Consider the following 24,275-nt stretch of genomic DNA (forward strand, 5'->3'; position numbering starts at 1 on the left):
CTACGCCGCCGCAAAGTTAGGACGCCCTACCTGAATTCAGCTAAGAGCCTCGTCTCGTATTTGGGGGAGAATTATTCGTATGGGTTTCTTGTTCGGCTGGTTGGAGTGTTCGGTAGCTGCCTTTGTGTTCGGGAATGGAATGTCCTAAACGACTTTCATACTCGGGGTGTCATTACTATTATTATTATTATATATTAGAACCAGTATAGTCCAAGTATTAGAAGACGATGCACAGAGACTACCAAAGTGCGTTATTGGATGAGGCCGGCTGTATTATGTATGTGTTTTCTGAATTTCGGCATTACAGGAGAATGCGTTTATTTTCGCAGATGTACATAAATTGGTGGGAACAATTGTCATGGCTCCACGAATGTTCGTTTACCAAATAGGCACACTCATCTTTTTTTTTGAGTTCAGAAGCTGGCCAAGTATAAGGACCGCCATACTGCCAATGCCTGTAGGAAGACAAGAAAAATTAATGACCATGTGAACACAGATAATCTGAACAACAGGACCTTAAAGTGGTTGTAAAGGCAGAGGGTGCATTCTATGTATTAAGATAAAAAACCTTCTGTGTACGGGACCTGAGCCCCATCTCTCTCCAGCAATGTCTACGAGTTCCTCAGCCATCTGAGACTCTCTTCCTGATTGGCAATGGTGCCATTGGCTCCCACTGCTGTCAATCAAAGTCAGTTAGCCAATCAAGAGAGAGGGGGCGGGGACGAACCAGGGCTCCATGTCTGAATGGATACAGGAAGCTGTAACTCGGCTCGGGTGCCCCCATCGCAAGCTGTTTGCTGTGGGGGGGGGGCACTCAACAGGAGGAAGGACTAAGAAGGACCGAGATGAGGAGGATCCAGGCTGCTCTGTGCAAATCCACTACACAGAGCAGGTAAGTATAACGTGTTTGTTATTTTTAGAGAGAACAATCTAGGGCCGGATTCAGAAACGATTTACGGCGGCGTATCTCCAGATACGCCGCCGTAATTTCAAATGTGCGCCGTCGCATCTTTACGCCGATTCACGAACAGAGATACGCCTGAAAACATGGCTTCAGCCGTCCGACGTAACTTGCCTACGCCGGCGTATCGTGGGCGCATAGTTACGCTGGACGCATTCGGCGTTCCCATTAAAAATATGAAAATTAGTAAGATACGCCGATTCACAAACGTACTTGCGCCCGGCGTATCAATATACGTCATCTACGTAAGGCGTATGACCGGCTTAAAGTTACCCCTGCTATATGAGGCGAACCCAATGTTAAGTATGGACATCGGAACAGAGTCGAATTTTACGTGGTTTACGTAATACGTACGTGAATGGGGCTGGGCGTAGTTTACGTTCACGTCGAAAGCATTGAGTATTTGTGACGTGATTCTGCGCATGCGTTAGGCCCCTCATTTGCATGGGGGTCACGGTTCATTTTAATAAAACATGGCCACTGCCAACCTACTTTGAATTACGCGGGTTTACGCCTGCCCATATACGCTACACCGCCGTAACTTAGGACGCAAGTTGTTTCTGAATACGGTACCTGCCTCTCTAAGTTACGGCGGCGTAGTGTATATGAGATACGTTACACCCGCCCAAACTTACGCGATTCTTTCTGAATCTGGCCCCTAGACTTTACAATCACTTTAATGTGGACATCGACTAAAAAAATAATTAAGATTTGCTATCTTATAGAGAACATCTAAAAATGTAAATTTTGCCTAATAGAGATGGGCTCATGCATGTTCGGGATCCTAATCCCAACAACCCTCCCCGATCCCACCAGGAAGCCAACACTGCACACCGCTAATCACAGGCAGTGAGACATTTCCTGGCCTGGGGATCTGGCGGGATCTGGCAGGTTCCATGACTAACGACCGAAACACGTAGGATGTTTTACAGCTTTGTATATGTATTTAATAAAGAAATACCATTTTGGATGTCATCCTGAGTGCCGACCATCACCTTTCTCTTTGCTGGTACGTTGGAGGTGTCGGCAGCCTCAAGGTCTGAGCACTGGGCGGAGCTTTTATGTGGGAAGGTTGCAGCACCTATACACTTGTTTTTCTGGGATCTGGAAGGTGGGTTGGGACTAGGATCCCGAACACGCCTGAGCCCATTTCTAATGCCTAAGAATTACCCTAAATTTTGTCCATTTTAACTCTTGAAACATATTAGTGTGCTTCCTTAGTTTAGGCACTTCTCATATCACTATTCATATCAGTGAATTTCCTGTGCCTAGGCACTCCCGTTCTGTATCCTCTTATCTGTATATCTGGATTTGAACCAAGATTTGGTGACTACTATACTGTCCACTTGTCAGGTCACCTGAGTCCAGGTGACAGATGCACCCCGTTGGGGTCTGGAGTGCACCGCAAGGTAGTGGACCCTATGGCTGACTGCTGCGGATGGAGCTCTAGGTGATACAGGAGATGACACTGGGAGCTAGAGCATGAGAATTTCCAGGGCGCGGAATTTAAGAGCCAGCGGGGGGTTCACCAGAGGCCCCTAGTGGTGGGGATGGTGTGAAGGATGTCAGTGTAAATCTCCCTGCTTGGTTAAATTGTGGGTTAGATGGATTCATGTGTCACAAGCTATTGACATGTTAATGACCCTTCCTCAGCCAGCTCCCTAGTTCAAATGGTAATTGATTTATTGTGTGTGGGAAGGAGACCGGCCTTACTGTTTACAATGATTAGAAGTGGCTCATGTTAATTATTCTGATTGCTTCATTGTGGTCAGGCTGTTACACCTAGTAATTAACTCCGCTGATGTCTTTATCTAAAGAAACGTGTCTGCATGGTCGGCTCCGACTTGTCTCCTATAATCTGTATGGGAAACCCCACTGTGTGAGGGGGGGCGTTCCTAACAGGCTGTAACCACATATAAGCTGAGTTTTTGTGTCAATAAAGTGTCTTGTTCTAGCAGTAAGCTTGTCTCATGTGTGGCTTTCTGGGCGATTCCAGGGATATCCCTCCTCGTGGAATATTGGGGTGATTTTCGTTATGGGAAGAAGAGAACGTTGACGGGGATATCATACCGATACCGTCACAATTGGTTGGTAGCAGCGGGATCTTCCCTTCTATTCCCCTTTACACCCGGATTCCAAGCAGACACTGGAAGAACTACTGGAAGTTCGTGGAAGGATTGCTAGCAACAAAACCAAGCGGGTCATCATAGCAGAATCAATGGAGCTAGACCAGGAGGACGGTATTGCAGCAACGCCAGCAGTACAAGAGATGGAGACACCAGTGATTCAGGAGGAGGAATCGCCAGCCAACAAGCTAATGAGAGAGAAGCTAGCTTGGTTCGGCCCGAACCCAACGCCGGATGTGGTGCTGAAAGTGATGGACATGTTAGTAAACGCAGAGCTACAGAAGGCTAAAGAAATAAGAGACGCAGAGCTACAGGAGGATAAACAAATAAGAGACGCAGAGCTACAGAAGGATAAACAAATAAGGGACGCAGAACTACAGAAGGATAAACAAATAAGAGACGCAGAACTACAGAAGGCTAAACAAATAAGAGACGCAGAACTACAGAAGGCTAAAGAAATAAGAGACGCGGAGCTACAGAAGGATAAACAAATAAGGGACGCAGAACTACAGAAGGATAAAGAAATAAGGGACGCAGAACTACAGAAGGATAAAGAAATAAGGGACGCAGAGCTACAGTTAAAACTGGCAGCAGTCCAAAAGCAGCGCACCTTTCACGAACAGTGAGTACAGCACAGCAGACGCAAGGAAGATTCGTTTAGGCTCTTTTAAAGCTTTTGATGAAAAGGACTGTGAGACTTGATAACTACCTGACGGATTTTGAGCGACAATGTAACCTGCACGAATAGCTAGAGGAGAGTGGGTTTCAATATTGTCAGGCAAACTGTCAGGCAAAGCTTCTGATGCTTTCCGGACCGTGCCAGATCAGGATATCCATAGCTACGCCAGGGTTAAAGAAGCGCTCCTGGCTCGTTATGCAGTAACCCCAGAGTCCCACCGACAGAAGTTCAGGGACTCACGCAAAACCACGGAAGACTCTTACGCAGAATGGGCATGCCAGCTGTCCCTGTCGGCCTCTAACTGGGTTAACAGCAGCCAGGCCACCACCGCAGAGGACATTTTGCAACTAATGCTCCTGGAGCAATTTTACAATCACATCCAGACGGACGTCAAGGATTGGGTGAGAGATCGCAGGCCCATGACTCTACCAGAGGCCGCGAAGTTGGCGGATGAATATGCGGATACTCGCAAGACAAACCAGGTCACACCACGGGTACAACCCCCACAACCAACGGCGCCCTCACACCCACCAGCCGCTAGATACCAACCGCCTAACAGACCGATGACATATAGCCCTCGCTACCCACGCCAGGAGGACAACGAACAACGCTGCTTCCGGTGCAAGCAGTTGGGTCACTTCAAGCAGAATTGCCCCATGAATGACAACACCAGGTCAAATTGGTCTCAACCTGGGTACCGCCCACCAGCAGCAGCCCATTGTGTAGACTCAGCTTGGGATCCCCAGGAGCTGGGTCAGGAAGAACCATTGGGCACCCCTTACGAAGCCCTCATGGTACAATCTGTTATTACGGACAACAGGGAACACCATTGTCAGCTGGTCATGGGCGACAGCCATGAGCCGGAGGGGCCTTGGAGGGAGCTGGGCAGAAAGAGGCACCGCCAGCTACCCTCCAAGAAGAAGAGGTCCTGGAAGTCATTTAACCAGCGGACCTGGGAGGAGAAGAAGCGACTGGAGGAGATGGAATCGCAGCGGGCGTCCCAGATGCGGGCCGAGATGTTCGCCAAGGGCCCACCGGTGGCCCCTTACACCACCACCCAGTTCCTGATGATGAAGGACCACGTGGAGAGCCTGCAGGACATGAGCAAGCAGGAGCTGATCCGTGAGTACATAGAGCTGGAGGAGTGCATAAGCCGCATGGAGGAGGAGAACAACCACCTGAGGTCACAGCAGGCTGACCCCCCCAGGCTCCATGAACTGGAGATGGAGCTGGAGAAGCTCCAAGAGGAGAACCGGCGGCTGCGGAGGGAGCAGGGGGTGGCTGACCTTATGGGGCTCTGAGTCCCCTCTCTTCCCCCCCCCCCGGACTCTGAGCACCAGTGCTACAGCATTTCAACAAATATAACTTTTTCTTTTTATGAATCTCCTGTGATTGTCACTTCAGAGCCATAACCTGCCCCCTCCCATAGCGGGACACCTAGACGGCGGCGCACAGACCCATTCGCTGTCTTCACACTGACTTCTGGTGACTTTGCAGATCGCACAAAGACTTGGGGACTGACCAGCGTGTGATCTGACGACCCGGTGGCATACCTGAGTCGGAAGCAGTTACCAATGGAGGTCAGTCACGCCAAACGGAGTTAACCTCGGACTAAAAGCTCTGAAACCCGTCAACCCTACTGGACCAGGAAGGTCCCAACCGGGTTTGCCGGAGCAGGGAGAAAAAGGGGGGCCATTGTGAGGATGTCAGTGTAAATCTCCCTGCTTGGTTAAATTGTGGGTTAGATGGATTCATGTGTCACAAGCTATTGACATGTTAATGACCCTTCCTCAGCCAGCTCCCTAGTTCAAATGGTAATTGATTTATTGTGTGTGGGAAGGAGACGGCCTTACTGTTTACAATGATTAGAAGTGGCTCATGTTAATTATTCTGATTGCTTCATTGTGGTCAGGCTGTTACACCTAGTAATTAACTCCGCTGATGTCTTTATCTAAAGAAACGTGTCTGCATGGTCGGCTCCGACTTGTCTCCTATAATCTGTATGGGAAACCCCACTGTGTGAGGGGGGGCGTTCCTAACAGGCTGTAACCACATATAAGCTGAGTTTTTGTGTCAATAAAGTGTCTTGTTCTAGCAGTAAGCTTGTCTCATGTGTGGCTTTCTGGGCGATTCCAGGGATATCCCTCCTCGTGGAATATTGGGGTGATTTTCGTTATGGGAGAAGAGAACGTTGACGGGGATATCATACCGATACCGTCACAGATGGCTTTAGCTGCAGTCTGGCCCCCAGGACCTCCCAACTCACGGTAGACTACAGGGAGCTAGAGAGTAAGGAGCAGACTGCGACAACAATAGATTGTGAGGAGATAACCAAAGGTCAGGACAACAAGCAGGTAAGGATATTCAGGAGATAGCCATAGCAAGGGGGAAGACTGGGCTTCCCCAGTGACGTAGCAGAGGGTGCGTCAGAGGGTGCGGGGTCACGTGACGGGTTGCCCCGCCTCCCCTATATAAGAAATGTCACAGCTTCAGCTGCGTCATTCGCTGGGCTGTGTCCAGCGGTGAGAGGAGGTCGGCGATGCTGCGCTCTGGATGGATCTTCTCATCGCTGGACCGGAGATCAACCGCACCCGTCGCTGGATACAGACAACGTTGGAGCAGGAAGCCGGGAACGAGTGTCACCGCTGGATTTTATTTCTTTTTTTTTTTATTAATAAAGGACTTTTTTCTACAGTGTGTGTGTGTGTGTTTTTTAACTATTTACACTTGCTTCGTGAAATAGTAGGGGTACAATGTACCCCATTACAATTCACATAGGGGGGGCCAGGATCTGGGGGTCCCCTTTGTTAAGGGGTCTTCCAGATTCTGATAAGCCCCCCACCCGCAGACCCCCACAACCACCGGGCAAGGGTTGTGGGGATAAGGCCCTTGTCCCCATCAACATGGGGACATCCTACCCATGTTGAGGGCATGTGGCCTGGTACGGTTCAGGAGAGGGGGGGGGGCCGCACTCTGTCCCCCCCTCTTTTCTGCGGCCGGCCAGGTCAACGTGCTCGGATAAGGGTCTGGTGTGAATTTTTGGGGGAACTTCACGCCAATTTTTTTTTAAATTTGGGTGGAGTTCCCCCTAAAATCCACACCAGACCTGAAGGGTCTGGAATGGATATTTGGAGGGAACCCCACGTCATTTTTTTTCAAATTGACGGTGGGGTTCCCCTTAATATCCATTCCAGACCTGAAGGGCCTGGTAATGGAATGTGGGAGACCCCCACGCTATTTTTTTATTTTTTTATGAATGATTCTCTCTGAATTGCCAGAGCCGACAATTGATTATAGCCGCAAGTCCGGTTTTAAAAGACTTTTTTTTCCTTTCAGAAATGACACTTTGTGCAGGGACAGTTCTAAGTACGGGAAACATGCGCTATACGACATTTAAAGTAATATTCACTTTTATTGTTTCACTTTTAGCATTATTAAATTCACTGCTCCCGAAAAAACGGGGATGGGACAGGACCCGGGTCCACAACAATTTTTCGGACAATAACTTGCATATTAGCCTTTAAAATTAACACTTTAGATTTCAAATGTTCGGGTCCCATAGACTTTAACGGGGTTCTAAAGTTCACATGAACATTTGGTGTGTTCGCAAGTTCTGATGCGAACCGAACAGGGGGGTGTTCGGCTCATCCCTACTCTGCATACAACCGTTTTGCCACTACAGAAGGAATTGGAGAAGGAGGGAAGAGACTTACGTTGGAGTCGTCTCATAAGAAGCGCCGTCCACCCATTCCCAGGTTCCATATTTTTTCTGCAAGACCGATCCATGTGGCCTCCTGCTCCGAAAAGTGATAAAGAAAATTCTTTGAAAAGAAAAAAAAAACACAATTAGAGTGGGCGATTTTCTTGCGTTTATTTCTTTTTATCATACAGACGGAATGTTCTGGAGCCAGATGTGTAAAATCCAAGCTCTTTACCTCTACATTGAGATTTAACCACTTAAGGACCGAGCCTCTTTCTGAGATTTGTTGTTTACAAGTTAAAAACAAGTTTTTTTTGCTAGAAAATTACTTAGAACCCCCAAACATAATCTTATTTTTCATAACACCCTAAAGAATAAAATTGCGGTTGTTGCAATACTTTATGTCACACCGTATTCACGCAGCGGTCTTACAAGCGCACAGTAAAGGTTCTGGGACACTTACCGGGACATTGCCATCTCGGGACAGTTTAGTAAAAAGCATGAATGTCCCAGGACAGTTGACAAATATGATGTAATGCAAGATTATTGTGGGGCTCCATGCACCTAGGAGTGCCCAGGATAGGGTGACCACATTTCCAATCTGCCATTCAGGGACAATTTTGTCAGGGATCGGGGGGGGGGGGGGGGGGGGGGTGTTGAATGTAGGTTTTGGGGTTGACGGGATTTTGATGGCGAGCGATTTGTCGGGTTGGAATTGGTGTTTTTGGCACTTATATCGTCCCAATACAATGCTTGGAATGTATTTTTATTATTACATTGTAATAATAGACTCCCTCAGTATGGCGGCCCCTTCTACAAACTATAGACCCCCTCCCTCAGTACGGACCCCCCCTCTACTAACTATAGACCCCTTTCCTTCAGTGCGGACCCCCCTCTACTAACTATAGACCCCCTTCCCTCAGTATAGACCCCCCCCCCCTCAGTATGGACCCCCCTCTACTAACTATAGACCCCCCTTCACCTCTGTATAGACCCCCCTCCCTCAGTACGGACCCCCCTCTACTAACTATAGACCCCCTTCCCTCAGCACGGGACCCCCCTCCCTCGGTACGGACCCCCCTCTACTAACTATAGACCCCCCTCCCTCAGTACGGACCCCCCCTCCACTAAAGTATATACCCCCTCAGTAAACAACCCCCCCCCACCACCAAGTATAGACTCCCCTCCCTCAGTACAGACTTCCCCCTTCAGAAAACTAAAAAAAAAAAGCATCAATTGCCGCCACTGTGCCCATCAAACGTCAGCCACTGTGCCCATCAAACGTCAGCCACTGTGCCCATCAAACGTCAGCCACTGTGCCCATCAAACTGCAGCCACTGTGCCCATCAAACTGCAGCCATTGTGCCCATCAAACGTCAGCCACTGTGCCCATCAAACGTCAGCCACTGTGCCCATCAAACGTCAGCCACTGTGCCCATCAATTGCCAGCCACTGTGCCCATCAAACGCAGGCGCATGGCGCTCGCATGTCACTTTTTTTATGCCTATTAAAGCCTATGGCTCTAATCAGGTGCTTCAAAAAAATACCCTGCCACTGTAATTCTGGCTCCCGGTGCCCGAAAAGGGGCCAGGCGCCTGAATAGGGGGTGGCAGTGGTGACAATAGCTAGATTCATGCAATGCATGAATCTATCTATTGGTGATAGAGGGATGGCAGGAGAGAGGGGGGTGGCGCCTGTGCGCTCTTTATGGACGCACCGCCACTGATTACATACATTAAAGGGAGTTTACTAAGACTGGAGCAGCTGTGCATGGCAACCAATCAGCTTCTAGCTTTCAGTTCCAAAGCTTAACCAAACAAGCTGAGGCTAGAAGCTGACTGGTTACTTTACACAGCTGCTCCCCTCATTCTTCTTAGCAGCAAGCATATTACAAGAATGGTAGGCATTTAGAATGCATTCAGTTACATAACCTGGCAAAGTTACAAACACCAAAAAGGCCTCATTTAATAGACAGCAATGCAGAATATACAGTAATAAGCAATGATTATATGCACAAGTACAGAAGCCATCAGATGTAGCTGATGACAATGTAAGGTACAATTTGATTGGCTGCTATGGATAACAAGTAACAACACTTGGCACATGGCTACACTCACAAAGCAATCTAATACAAGTGTACTGTATGGCTTAAATGTGCAATCCTCTGGACCTTGTATATCAGATGTGTACATTCTATAGCAGAGACACTCACCTGGGAAACTTCATACAGCATTGTAATCTGGATGAAGGGCTCAAGGCAGTGTTCTGGGAGCAGAAGAAGCTGTACAGAGGAAGTGATTGCAGTGTCCTCCTGCACTGCATCGCTGCACTCCCTGCCACTTCCTGTCCAGGGACAGAGGAGGAAGGGCAAGCCTATGAGGCCCTGGTCCTCACTGCAAAGCCCAGGCAGCCGTGTCCATCCTGTCAGAGACACAGCCCCGCCCCCGCTCTCCACTGGAGTTTGTCACATCCTCTCCTCGGCAGACAGTAATCCAGTGTGTCTGAGCCCGCTGGATTATTGTCTGTGGGGCTTCCCCTGCAGAGTCAGCATGGCAGAGTCTGGAGAGCGTTAGGCGCGGAGGAGGAAAGTTAACAAACTCCTCCTCCGCTTTGCATGCTGGGGAGAGTCGGGCTGTGATGAAGTCACTGGTTGTTAGATGCCAGGCGGCCCTAGCAACAAGTGACCAGAGTCTCAGGTGGAGCGGAGACAGAGCGAGCGCCAGCGCTACTGCAGGGTTTGCTCACTCTGGTCAATTCCATTCCGGGACACTCTATTGTCCCGGAATGAAGGTGCCTGGGACCCAGGACAGACCTGCTAATTGCGGGACTGTCCCGGGCAATCCGGGACACGTGGGCACCCTAGCCCAGGAGTGTCCTTGCATTAAGATGGCCCTGTTTCTCGATAATCCCCCCTTTTTTCTGGCTTGCCGGGCTGCATGCTCAGACAAGGGTCTGATATGGATCCTGGGCGAACCCCATGCCATTTTTTCGGAGTTAAAGCTTTTTGGACTCTCACACTTTTTATTTTGGTGCTCTTTTTGAACTTTATACTAATAATAAGCTGGGCTTGGGTTCAGTCTGAACCCATATGTTAGCTGCCATTACTGTGTGGGAGATTCAGCTTACACAAAGGGTTTCTTGTGACATCATTGACCCAATATGGACACATGAGGCTATATTATTAGGGTGGCAAAATGGTTAGCATTTCTGCCTAGCAGCACTAGGGGCGCCGGTTCAAATCCCAAGTACGGCACTACTTGAGTTTGCATGTTCTCCCTGTGTGGGTTTCCTCCGACACATTCATGTCTTTATGGACCTTGCTTTGTGCACTGGTCCAAATCATATGGTGGAGGGGGGATTATGGTTTGGGGTTGTTTCTTGGCCTTGGGGTTGTTTCTTGGGGTTGGGCTTGGCCCCTTAGTTCCAGTGAAGGGAAGCACTTAAAGCATCAGCATACCAAGACATTTTGGACAATTTCATGCTCCCAACTTTGCGGGGACAGTTTGAAGACGGCCCTTTCCTGTTCCAACATGACTGCGCACCAGAGCACAAAGCAAGGTCCATAAAGACATGGATGAGCGAGGCTGGGGGGGGGGGGGGGGGAACTTGACTGGCCTATACACAGGGGACCACGTGTCCCGGATTGCCCGGGACAGTCCCGCATTTTGCAGGTCTGTCCCGGGCACCTTCATTCCAGGACAATACAGTATGCCATAATGAAACTGACACAGCCACCCCCCGAGCAATCTGATGCCACCAAAAAAGTCCACCACATGACAGCTTTACTCACTGACAGTACTTGTCCTGGCCCGGGGAATGCCTGGAGGAGCACAGTCCCCGCCACCTGTTTGGAAATGTGGTCACCCTACCTGTACAGAGTCCTGACCTCAACCCCACAGAACACCTTTGGAATAAATTAGAGCGGAGACTGCGAGCCAGGCCTTCTCGCCCAACTTCAGTGCCTGCCCTCACAAATACGCTTCTGGAAGGATGGTCAAACATTCCCATAGACCAGGGGTCTCAAACTGGCGGCCATCCAGCTGTTGCGAAACTACAAGTCCCATCATGCCTGTGGAAGTCATGCTTGTAACTGTCAGCCTTGCAATGCCTCATGGGACTTGTAGATTCGCAACAGCTGGATGGCCGCAAGTTGAGACCCCTGCCATAGACACACCCCTAAACCTTGTGGACGGCCCTTCCTAGAAGAGTTTGAAGCTGTGATAGCTGCAAAGGGCAGGGCCAACTCAATATTGAACCCTACGAACTAAGACAGGGATGTCATTAAAGTTCATGTAAAGGCAGGCGTCCCAATACTTTTGGCAAAATAGTGTATGTAAAGTGTTGCATAAATTGATGGCACTTTATACCTGTAAGTACCTGAAATAAATAAATGTTAGGTCAATTATGTCACAAGCATTTCCCACTTTGCAAAGGTGCAGATACAGGGGGAGGGGAATCTCCCTTACACAGCTGATTGGCCCAGCAATGACAGTTCTCATCCAGGTTGGGACTGAACCCAAGCCTATCTGAGCTGATCACTTGAGTCTCTTTGCATTGGTTACCAACTGTGATAAGTGTAGGGGGTAAGTCTTTGGTCTCCAAGCATAGAGATACAAAAGCCAAGGCCAGTCTTCCTGCATTAGACTTGAGGTCAGCTGTAGCTTGCTTTCAGACACTGAAACTGGTAATGGAATTTGGGGGGACCCTACACCATTATTTTTCTGTTTTGTCCTGCTGTTTGTTTGCCTTCACCTATCAGTCTGGAATCCCCAAACACCCATTCGTTTGGCCATTCGAACAGGAACCTTCATAGACAAAATACAATACTGGGCTCCTTCATATGATTTCCCCTGCTGGTCCAATGTTCTTAGCCTATGTACCTGTTGGTCGATGTTAACTCTCATGGTTGGATGTTGTAAGGGCTACTTATCTTAACTTTTTCCGGCCTGCGCTATAGCCGAAAGACGGCTACGGCGTGGGACTTAATTACCGGGAGGGTGTCCAGAGACATCCTCCCGGGCTGATCACAGATTGGAGTAAAGGGCCAATCCCGGCCCCTTACCGCAGTGATTGGTTGTCAGCCAACAGCTGACAGCTGATCACATGATGTAAAGAGAAGATCAGTAATCGGTAAACAGAAGATCGGTAACTTCTGTCAGAGGGAAATGGGTCCCTCACACAAAGAGCTGCGGCTGCCTCATCTGTGCCCACCAGTGCCACCTGCCAGTGCCCACCAATGCAACCAGAAAGGGTTCTTACAGAAATCCTTTTTACACATGACCCTCTCTACTGCCCAGGCCCGTCGCTACAGGACAGGCAAAACGAACAATTGTTTAGGGCCCCAAGCTGGCTTGGGGCCCCCAACTTCCCCTTTTCAGGCTGTAGCGTGGCCCAGCTTCCTTCCTCCTGGAGTCCTGTCAGTCCGGCCGGGTAACGCACGTGGTACAGGAGATTCAGTTGCCTGTTCCGGGCCGGACTGACAGGAAGTGCTCACTTTTTCCTTTCAGTCCGGCCGGGAACACAGGAAACTGAATCACCTGTACCGCACGGTACCAGGCCCTAGTACTATCTGATAGGGGACTGGGGACCCATAATGATAGAACACCGGACTGACAGGAGGAAGAGGAGCTCGGCCATGCTACAGCGGCAGCCTACAGGGAAGATGGGAGGTGAGAATAGAAAAACATAGGGACTAGGGAGGGGGGGAGGAGTAAGAACATGGGCGTAAAAAAATAGTGTAGCGCTAACGTAGGCTTTGTGTGCAGGGGGGGGTGATTGGGGGCCCCCATTTTGCTTGGGGCCCCTAAATTCCTTCAAACGGACCTGCTACTGCCCATAGTGGTGCTTAGCATTCTTACCATCTCATCGTCTCCATTAATGACCACCAGGTCAGACATATTGGACTTGCAATTTTTCCTGGCATCTTCCCAAGATTCTGCTTTCCAAGACTTATAGTAACAGCTGAGGCCATAGTGAGCCCAGTGTGTCTCACACACCGGAGTAGAAGGGCCTGAAAGAGAAAAAGAAAAGGATAGTGAGGTGCAAGGAGGGAGGATGGTGGGGACCATGTAAGACTGGCCCAGTTACAAGAGCCTATTATAGTTAAAGCAAATAAAAGACCAACATTTTTATTTATTTTTTTGTCATAGATAGACTAGGAAATAACTAGACGCTTTTGTTGTCTTTTTTCCCTGGCCATGCCCAAGGGGGGATTGAGAGGAAATCTCTCCAAAGGGGCAGTTAAGTGAAAATGTTTCTAGAGGTGTACATGCATTGTGTCTCTGTCTCTCCTTCCAGCAGCTGAAAACTGGCTTCTCCCCCTTTCCCTCTCACCGGCGGGAGGGAGAGGGGGAGAAGCTGGTTTTCAGCTGCTGGAAGGGGAGACAGAGACACAGTGCATCATTCTGTAATCGTCCTCCTGTCCCACCTCACCGATCCCCCTCCCTGTGCTGCCCACATCTGATTCCATTTGTGTGCCCTACCCCCCTCGCAGCGCTGTCGGCTTTCCTCTCCCTCCGGCTGGTTCTGGAACAGAGGCGGATGGAGAGCGGGGGAAAAGGCAGGTAAAAATGTATTTTTCATTAATGTGCGCATCAAATATAAATACAGTCACCCAGCATGCATTGGGGCACATCCTCTTCTAATTGGCCAGGGCTGTATGGGCATTCATGCTCTCATCTTCATGGTTTCCACCCATTGCCCAGTACATTCCATAGCTTTTGGACCAGTGTAAAACTTTTCCAGACAGCATGAGCAGAACCAGAGCACACAGAGCTGACCTTGCTAAACAATCACAGCTTCTGTTAAACAGACAGCAAATACATTTGCCTGGCTGTCTCCCTGTTAAGCAGAGAAACCAAAAACGATATACACTCACTCTAGCGCAGTTGTTCTCAACCTGGGGGTCGGGACCCCCTCGGGGGTTGAATGACGATTTGCCAGGGGTCACCAAATTTTGGGCTGTTCCTGAAGCCCGCACCGCTCTCCCAAACTTTTTGCGGCCGCCCAGCAGGGCTGTACCTGGAGCCCATGGCCGCCCAGCAGGGCTGTTCCTGGAGCCCCTGGCAGCCCAGCAGGGCTGTTCTTGGAGCCCATGGCTGCCCACTCAGCCTCTTCGCAAACCGCCCATTCAGTTCACGGCATGGCTGGGGGGCAGAGACTAGAGGTCAGCTAACTGGTGAATGTGAAGTGGGAGGAGCTGGAGGTGACCCTATCTCCTGATTTCGGCACAGGTGTCACTGCTACGAGACACCACAAAGTCAGAGACACTGTGAATCCGGAGACACAGTGAGTAATACTACCCTGTGATTATAGTTGCCATTAAAAGTCCCCACTACAGTTCTTAGATCACCAGATGACCTTGATCAAGAGCACCCAAGTTGGCTGATCAGAACTCCCCCGCCAGCACTGAAACTGATCCCACCCCCCCCCCAGCACTGCCACTGATCCCACCCCCCGCCAGCACTGCCACTGATCCCAACTCCCCGCCAGCACTGCCACTGATCCCAACTCCCCGCCAGCACTGCCACTCATCCTATTCCCCCCACCCCACCAAAGAGTAAGAGAAGGAATAAAAATAGAGAATACATGGAAGGGAGAAGAAAAGAGGGGGAGGAACAAAGAAAAAGGGAGAGAAAGAATAAGAGAAAGAACAAGAGACAGCTAGAGAGAGGGATAGGGAAAATAAAAATAAAAAATTAGGATAGAGAGAGATAAAGGGGAAAGAAAGGAAAACAAAGGAAAACAGTAGTACATCCTAAAATGTACCATAAGGGGTATTAATACTTTATGAGTGGAAGGGACTCAGGGACGCTCACTGTGCATGGGTTAGGGGGTGAAAATTACTTGTCTTGCCTTGGGTGCTGACAATCCATACTACGAAAATAATTTTACTGTTAGGGGTCCCCACAACTTGGGAAATTTTATCAAGGGGTCACTGCACTAGCAAGGTTGAGAACCACTGCTCTAGCGCCTATCTAGGAGGGCGCTGCACTTATATTTAGGTCATCACAACTTACAAATCAATACATTGAAGTGCAGCACATAAAACTGGAGGTGCTTAGCACAGTCCAGAAACCCAGATTTTTGGTATCACAGAGAACTGTTCCAATAACATCAGGATTTAGCTCAGTGCCAGGTGACCCACCAAAGGGGAAGCCCACATGAGGGGGAAGGTGGGGGGACGGGTCACCATGGACACAATGCCACAGCCTTTTTACCTAATAAGGCTTGCCTGGCCTCTACTCTCAACAACAACCCCTAAACTCCACCAACTCAGCCATAAAGGGAAGAGATTAGACATCACATCTGGGAGGAATAAGGAGGGGCCCGGAATAAATGTAGATAAAGTAACCCCTGTCACGGACTTGGTAGGCTTTTGTAGGGGTTCCTAAGTAAGCCATAGCTGCCATATTAAAAATAGTGAGTGCCTCACACTGTTGGGACTCATAGCAGATGTTGATGTCATCAGCAAGCCACCTGCCGGGGGTTGTCTGCTATAATTAGGCTGCCCACGTGTCCTGGATTGCCCGGGATTGTCCCATAATTCTCATTTGTGTCCCGAGTCCCGTGCACCTTCATTCCGGGACAATACAGTGTCCCGGAATGAAATGAGGACACATAGCTACCCTAGTAGACTATTGCCAAACTGGTTGCTAGGGCCGCCCAGCCCATAATGTGTTTATTGCAAGTGTGTCTTGGGTGCCTTCTAAGGCTCTTTCACAATTGTTTATTGTGCTAATTAACTCAGCTATTGCCTATTAGCACACTACCCTGTTAGGCTGTGTTTATACTTGTAATGCGGTGTCCTTTGTATTCACTTTCGTATGGGCCAAAATGTCTGGGCACCTGGGCTGGTTTGAATGACTTGTTAATTTATGCTTCTGGTTACAGTTTGTATTGTTGGGGTAATGTGATCAGGAGGGGGGAACCTCCTCCTCAAGTGTATAAAAGCCTGTATTCTTGTTCTAATAAACAGTTCTATTTCTGGTGTACTCTAAAACTGGTGTTGTCTGGTTCTTGGGGTTACTAAAGCCAGATGCTTGGTCTCTTGGGAAGCAGCTTCTTGGTGGAAATACCCAACAGGGTGTCCGAAGTCCGTCACAAACCCTTCCTACGGGAGGGCACAGGGAAATTTGGTTATCCAGTGAATGTATCAGGAATAACTTACCGTGTGCTTTCCGGATATCCTCCGCCAGTTTCCCCACAAGCTCCCGAAATCCTCTGAATGTCATTAGAAGAGGCCCTGTTATAGAAGACCAGAAGATCTCAGTGGGGAACATGGCTGCTCTATAATACATAGTGCAGAAAGGGTGACAAATCCTGTTGATGGGTGACAAATCCCCCATCAACAGGAGTACAGTCATCATCTGTCATCATCTGTACATGAACAATAGGACATATAAAACTAAAGGGACAGGACATAGGAGGGCCCTGATCATTACATCTAATAGAGAACAGGAATTATGAGTGTCCTAATCACTATATCTTACATCTAACACGGAACAGGAGGTATGAGGGTCACAGTCATTACATCCCATGACCACGTCCATTTGTGACGAAACGTTGGGCAGGCGACGTTCTGACGTCACCGCAACACCAGCTGAACCCGGAAGACACGGGCAGGCACATCGAGGAGCTGGCCGGCTCGATTTTTATTCCATGCTCTAAACAGCTGAATAAATGTAAGTGCGCATTTTCTATTTATCATTAAAAGTCACCTTGGATTTTACACTATGCAAGTTTTTCTTTCCATGATATACAATACCTGTCTCCAAGAATGTGTTTCCAGCTCGACGGCATCGCGCTGATTCTCGGCGACATGGTGCCCACATCTCGCACTCGCTGGAATAGGAAAAGCACATTCCAGCGAGCGCGTCATAGAAGCGATGGGGATCCGACTTGATTCCCGCCAATTCTAGCCACAGCGTTTGGTATGAATCATGAGGGGGAACTCCACGCACAATTTTAAATGATAAACCGCATGGGTTCCCCCCCAGGGGCATACCAGGCCCTTAGATCTGGTATGGATTGTAAGGAGAACCCCCTACGCCGAAAAAACAGCGTGGGGGTCCCCCCACAATCCATACCAGACCCCTATCCAAGCATGCCGCCCGGCTGGTCAGGAAAGGAGTGGGGATGAGTGAGTGCCCCCCCTCCTGAGCCGTACCAGGCCTCATGCCCTCAACAAGGGGGGGTTGGGTGCTCTGGGGCACGGGGGTGCCCTGCGGCCCCCCCAGCCCAAAGCACCTGTGGGTCCCGGAGCATGATGGGACCGTGACGTCATAAGAGGCCTATATAAATCGGTGCAAGCCTCGTACCCGGCATTACAGCAGGAAGAAGCATCGTGTCAACATCAGAAGAAAAGAAGAAGGCAGAAGACTGGGCTGGCCGCTGCTAGTAAGAGAGCTAAAAAGAAGATGGTGGCGGCCAGCCCTGAATGAAGGCACCGGAGAGCGAGCGGGAGAAGAACCGGGAAGCGCCAAGGCGACAGCGGAGAAGATGGAAGAAGACCCCCCAGAGAGTGGAGAAGACCCCCGGAGAGCGGAGAAGACCCCCGGAGCTGACTAATAAATTATTTTAAAACCCTGTGTTGTGTGTTTATTTTATTGACATTCATTCACCTAGGGTGGGGGGCTGGTATCTGGGGGCCCCCCTTATTAAAGGGGGCTCCCAGATTCCAATAAGCCCCCCGCCCGCAGACCCCGACAACCAACGGCCAGGGTTGTCAGGAAGAGGCCCTGTCCTTATCAACATGGGGACAGGGTGCTTTGGGGTTGGGGGGCCGCAGGGTGCCCCCCTGCCCCAGAGCACCCAACCCCCCCATGTTGACGGCATGCGGCCTGGTACAGCTCAGGAGGGGGGGGCGCTCGCTCATCCCCACTGCTTTCCTGACCAGCCGGGCGGCATGGTTGAATATGGGTCTGGTATGGATTGTGGGGGGACCCCCACGTCGTTTTTTCGACGTAGGGGGTTCTCCTTACAATCCATACCAGACCTAAGGGCCTGGTATACCCTTGGGGGGAACCCATGCCGGTTTTTCATTTAAAATTTGGCGAGTTCCCCCTCATGATTCATACCAAACGCCGCGGCTAGAATTGGCGGGAATCCAAGTCGGATCCCCGTCGCTTCTATGACGGCTTTTTCCCATTGCGGCAAACCGGCTCTGCTCTGGCTCTCATGACAGGGCTCGTAGGTGGTCAATCTCGCCGAGAAAGGGAGCGAGATTCACACAATATCGCGGTCACCCACTGTATCTTCACATGTGAAAGTCCACAATAAGGAGTCCCCTGGTGGAGAGATGTTGGGAGGTTATCTGTCTCATGCGTTTGCGATCTCCTAATCAGAGATCAATTCCAGCTGGTAAGAGGCAGTATTATCTAAGGTGGTGGCTTTCCTCTCTTCACGTTCTTCTGGAAGTTGGGAGATTCTTTTTCTGCACTGAATCCACTCAGTTTTGAGATGCCACTGCTACTTGGTGGATTGTTCAATTTTTGGACTTTATAAACACATACGTCACTGGGTTGTTGTGTTTTCATATTAATTTTCATATGCTGTGGAATATTCTCTCTTTTTGCATTTATTAGTAAGTTTGAACCCATTCATTGGGTTTTCACCTATCCGGATTGATAATGTCTGGACCTAAATAGTATTTACACCCATCACCGGGCTATTTTGTTTGTATATTAATTTTTCCTATAGGAGAGTTATCTCCATATAGTCATTTGCTATAGCGCAGCTTTTTTGTATCCATCACAATCATTACAGCTTACACCCAATAGGGACCAATACACACTGTAGGTATGAGGTTCCTCGTCATTAGAATTTACATGAATTAAAGGGGTTGTAAAAGTAAAAAAAATGTTTCCCTAAATAGCTTCCTTTCCCTTAGTGTAGTCCTCCTTCACTTACCTCATCCTTCCATTTTGCTTTTAAATGTCCTCAGGGCTTTTTTTCTCAGAGAATAGGTGCAGGAACTCCTCCTGTCTGAGTTGCCCCTTGACTTTGCCCCCTACCCACCTCTGAGTGACATCCCTTGCTTCCACCCCTACCTACCTTCCAGTACTGCCCCTTTTAGAGAATACAGAACCAACAGTCTCATTTTGTGGTGTAAAGTATATTGTATGAAATTTGTTAATGATAACAAGACAGGCATAAAATAGATCAAGCAACAATGGACACCCCAGCGACAATAGATCAAGCAACAATGGACTTAACAGCCAGCATTAATAGACCCTCCAGCAGCCAGCAACATTAGACCCCTCCCTTAATAGTAGATCCCTTCCAGCAATGATTGACCCCCCTGCAGCATAAGACCCACCCCTAGCAAAAATAGATCCCCCCATCAGCAACAGTAGACATCCCCAGCAACAATAGACCCCCCCCCTGCAAAATCAGATCCCCTCTAGCAACAATAGATTCCCCAGTAGCCAACATCAATAGATCCACCAGCAGCCAGCAACAAAGACCCCTCCCTCAACAGTACATCCCTCCCAGCAATGACTGACCCCCCAGCAACATAAGACCCACCCTAGCAACCATAGATCCCCCACGAGCAACAGAAGAACTCCCAGCAACAATAGGCCCTCTTCCTTCGCAAAAATAGATCCTCTTCAGTGATAGCTCTGTCCCCTACACAACTGGTCTCTTCTTCTCCCTCCTGATATACCCCTCCCCCCCTCCCGGTTATTTTTTTTTCTTTTCTTTTTCTCTCGCTACCCCCCCCCCCCCCTCCCCGACTAGCATCCTCAAACACTGCTGGTGTCCCGTACCCTGAGGCCTCGCTTCGTCCACAGGTAGCTCCCTTTGGGGTGGGCGGTTAGGGAGGACCCCCTATGGGCTCGGGATCACCTTGAGTTCCTACTATGCTCCCCCACCTGAGGTGTATCGACGTTGCCCGAACAATTATTTACATGCTGATATTGTACTATTTCTGTTCTGTTTTGACACTGGACTCATTCTGCTTTCACTTGCATGTACTTACCTCTGTACCTCCTGTATTGTACTACTGGTTGCACCCAGTACTGAAAACGATTGTATGTCGTGTCAATTGCTTAATAAAATTGTTTTAAAAAAAAAAAAAAAATAGATCCTCTTTAGCAACAATGGCCCTTATTCTCGTAGCACTATGCACAAATGCGCCGTCGTATCTATGCGCCGGATTCTTAATACAAGATACGCCTGAATTTTGGCTTCCTCTGACCGACGTAAGTTTCCTACGCTGTCTGAGCCTGGGCGCATATTTACGCTGGCCGCAAGGGGCGCTTCTATTGATTTACGCGTCGAATATGCAAATGACCGAGATACGCCGATTCACGAACGTACTTGCGCCCGTAGCAGTAGTATACGCCGTTTACGTAAGGCGTACTTCCGGCGTAAAGTTATTCCACCTATAGTAGGCGCATCCCATGCAAATGTATGGACGACGGAACAGCCGTCGGATTTTACGTCGTTTACGTAGGACTACGTGAATTGGGCTGGGCGTAGGTTACGCTCAGTGATTCGATGTATTTTAGGCGTTAGGTCCGACGTGATTCTGAGCATGCGCACTGGGAAGCGTCCACGGGACCGCGCATGCGCTGTTCGTTCAGCCATTAATTTGCATGGGGTCACGGTTCATTTAAATAGATCACGCCCACTTCCTTCCTACTTTGAATTAGGCGGGCTTACGCCGGCCAATTTACGTTACGCCGGCGCAACGTTGGGAGCGAGTGCTTTGTGAATACTGTTCTTGTCTCACCGAGTTACGTCGGCGTAGCGCATATGAGATGCGCTACGCCGGTATAAAGATGCGCCGAGCTACGTGAATCCGGCCCATTATGTTCCCCAGCAGCCATCATCAATAGACCCTCCAGCACACCCCGGCACCCCTTGCCATTACATACATTCAGTTCTGGAGGTGCCGGAACTGCGTTCCACCGCGTTCCCGCTGAAAAAAAGCCCTGAATGTCCTTATTTCTTCTGAGAAATCCTCACTTCCTGTTCTTCTGTCTGTAACTCCACACAGTAATGTGAGGCTTTCTCCCTGGTGTGGAGTGTCGTGCTCGCCCCCTCCCTTGGACTACCGGAGAGTCAGGACGCTCTCCACATTGCAGATAGAGAAAGGAGCTGTGTGTTAGGGGGTGTCCTGACTCTCCTGTAGTCCAAGGGAGGGGGCGAACATGACACTCCACACCAGGGAGAAAGCCTTGCATTGCTGTGTGGAGTTACAGACAGAAGAACAGGAAGTGAGGATTTCTCAGAAGAAATAAGGACATTTAAAAGCAAAATAGAAGGATGAGGTAAGTGAAGGAGGACTGCACTGAGGTAAAGGAAGCAGGAGGTATGAGGCTGCTGATCATAACAAAATCTTTACGTTATAAGCAAAAAAGAGCGTCAATTTTGAAGAAAACAATATTTTTTACTTTTTGCTATAATAAATTTAGGCCGATACATATTCTTCTACATATATTTGGTAAAAAAAAAATCGCAATAAGCGTTTATTAATCGATTTGCGCAAAAGTTATCGCGTCTACAAAATAGGGGGTAGATTTATGGCATTTTTATTAATTAATTTTTTACTAGTAATGGCGGCGATCTGCGATTTTTATTGTGACTGCGACATTATGGGGGACACATCGGACACTTTTGACGCTATTTTGGGACCATTGTCATTTATACAGCGATCAGTGCTATAAAAATGCCACTCATTACTGTGTGAATGACACTGGCAGTGAAGGGGTTACCCACTAGGGGGGCGAAGAATGGGTTAATTTTTCCTTAGGGAGTGATACTAACTGTTAGGAGGCGTGGCTACATGTGACACATCACTGATCGCTGCTCCCGATGACAGGGAACAGACGATCAGTGACAGTGTTACAGTGTCACTAGGTAGAACGGGGAGATGTCTTGCTTACACTGGCCTCTCCCCGTTCTGCAGCTTCGTGACTTGATCGCAGGACACCAGCGGACATTGAGTGCGCCAGTCCCGCGGGCACGGTCAGGGAGCTCACGGCAGGGGTGCGCGTCCACACGGCAGGAATTTCAAAGTGACGTATCTATACATCACTTTGCCCAGCCGTGCCTTTCTGCCGACGTATATGTACCTGGACAGGAACCGGTTAAGAGGACCTGTCATGCTTTTCTTCTTATTACAACGGATGTTTACATTCATTGTAGTAGGAATAAAAGTGACACCATTTCTTTTTTAAAAGAACAGTAAAAAAAAAAAAAATATTAAAAAGTGAAATAAATAAGAAAACAAAAAAATGTAAAGTGCCCCGTCCCGACGAGCTCGCTCACAGAAGCGAACGCATACATAAAACGGTGTCCAAACCACACATGTGAGGTATTGCCGCGATTGGTAGAGCGAGAGCAATAATTCTAGCCCTAGACCTCCTCTGTAACTCAAAACTGGTAACCTGTAGACATTTTTAAACGTCGCCTATGGAGATTTTTAAGGGTAAAAGTTTGTCGCCATTCCACCAGTGGGCGCAATTTTGAATCGTGACATGTTGGGTATCAATTTACTCGGCGTAAAATAATCTTTCACAAAAAATTGGGCTATGTTTACTGCTGTCTTATTTTTATTTTTTTCAAAAAAAGTGTATTTTTACCCAAAATATTGTGCTTGTGAGACTGTTGCGCTAATACGGTGTGACATAAAGTATTGCAACGACCGCCATTTTATTCTCTAGGGTGTCTAAAAAAATATATAACATTTTGGGGGTTCTAAGTCATTTTCTAGCAAAAAAATATATTATTTTACCTTGTAAACACCTTGGGCTAGATTCAGAAAGGAGTTACGTCGGCGTATCTCCAGATACGCCGTCGTAACTCCAAATGCGGGCCGTCGCATCTCGGCGCCTGATTCATAGTATCAGATACGCCTCAATGTTGCCTAGATACGAGCGGAGTAAGTCTCCTACGCCGTCGTATCTTAGGGTGCATATTTACGCTGGCCGCTAGGTGGCGCTTCCATTGATTTCCGCGTAGAATATGCAAATGAGCTAGATACGCCGATTCAGAAACGTACGTGCACCCGGCGAATTTTTTTACGTCGTTTACGTAAGGTTTTTTCCGGCATAAAGTTACCCCTGCTATATGAGGCGTAGCCAATGTTAAGTATGGACGTCGGGACAGCGTCAAATTTTGCGTCGTTTACGTCGTTTGCGTAAGTCGTACGTGAATAGGGCTGTGCGTAAGTTACGTTCATGTCGAAAGCATTGACTATTTGCGGCGTGATTTCGAGCATGTGCACTGGGATGCTTTCACGGACGGCGCATGCGCCGTTCGTTAAAAGCGTCAATTACGTGGGGTCATGACTATTTTGCATACAACACGCTCCCTACCAGCCTATTTTTAATTAGGCGGGCTTACGCCGGCCCATATATGCTACGCCGCCGTAACTTCGGGCGCAAGTTCATTCTGAATACGGGACTTGCCTATCAAAGTTACGGCGGCGTATCGTATATGAGATACGCTACGCCCGCCTAAAGATAGGCATTTGTATCTGAATCTAGCCCCAAATTTCCAAACGAGGCTCTGTCTTTAAGTGGTTAATCTGAAGATTATGGCCCGGATTCACAAAGCATTTACGCCGACGTATCTCGAGATACGCCGCGTAAGTGTAACTATGCACCGTCGTATCTGTGCGCCGTGCCCACAATCTGAGATACGCCTAAAAATAGGCTTCCTACGACCGACGTAACTTGCCTACGCCGTCGTATCGTGGGCGCATATTTACGCCGGGCGCATTGGCCGCTCCCATTCATTTTCTATGCACATATGCAAATGAGGGAGATACGCCGATTCACAAACGTAGTCGCGCCC

General features: G+C 48.8%; 1 protein-coding gene across 1 annotated transcript; it reads right to left on the reverse strand.

Annotated features, from left to right (window-relative positions):
- Window positions 1-281: 281 nt before the first annotated feature.
- Window positions 282-16,740, reverse strand: LOC120925098 (C-type lectin domain family 10 member A-like). The gene is made up of 4 exons (XM_040335973.1): window positions 16,636-16,740; window positions 13,325-13,476; window positions 7,480-7,587; window positions 282-455 (listed from the first exon to the last, which is right to left on the reverse strand). The coding sequence occupies exons 1-3, from the start codon at window positions 16,697-16,699 to the stop codon at window positions 7,492-7,494; spliced, it is 312 nt and encodes a 103-aa protein (XP_040191907.1). The 5' UTR covers window positions 16,700-16,740; the 3' UTR covers window positions 282-455; window positions 7,480-7,491.
- Window positions 16,741-24,275: the final 7,535 nt, after the last annotated feature.

The sequence above is a fragment of the Rana temporaria genome, chromosome 1, assembly GCF_905171775.1.
Source record: "Rana temporaria chromosome 1, aRanTem1.1, whole genome shotgun sequence".
Lineage (NCBI taxonomy): Eukaryota > Metazoa > Chordata > Amphibia > Anura > Ranidae > Rana > Rana temporaria.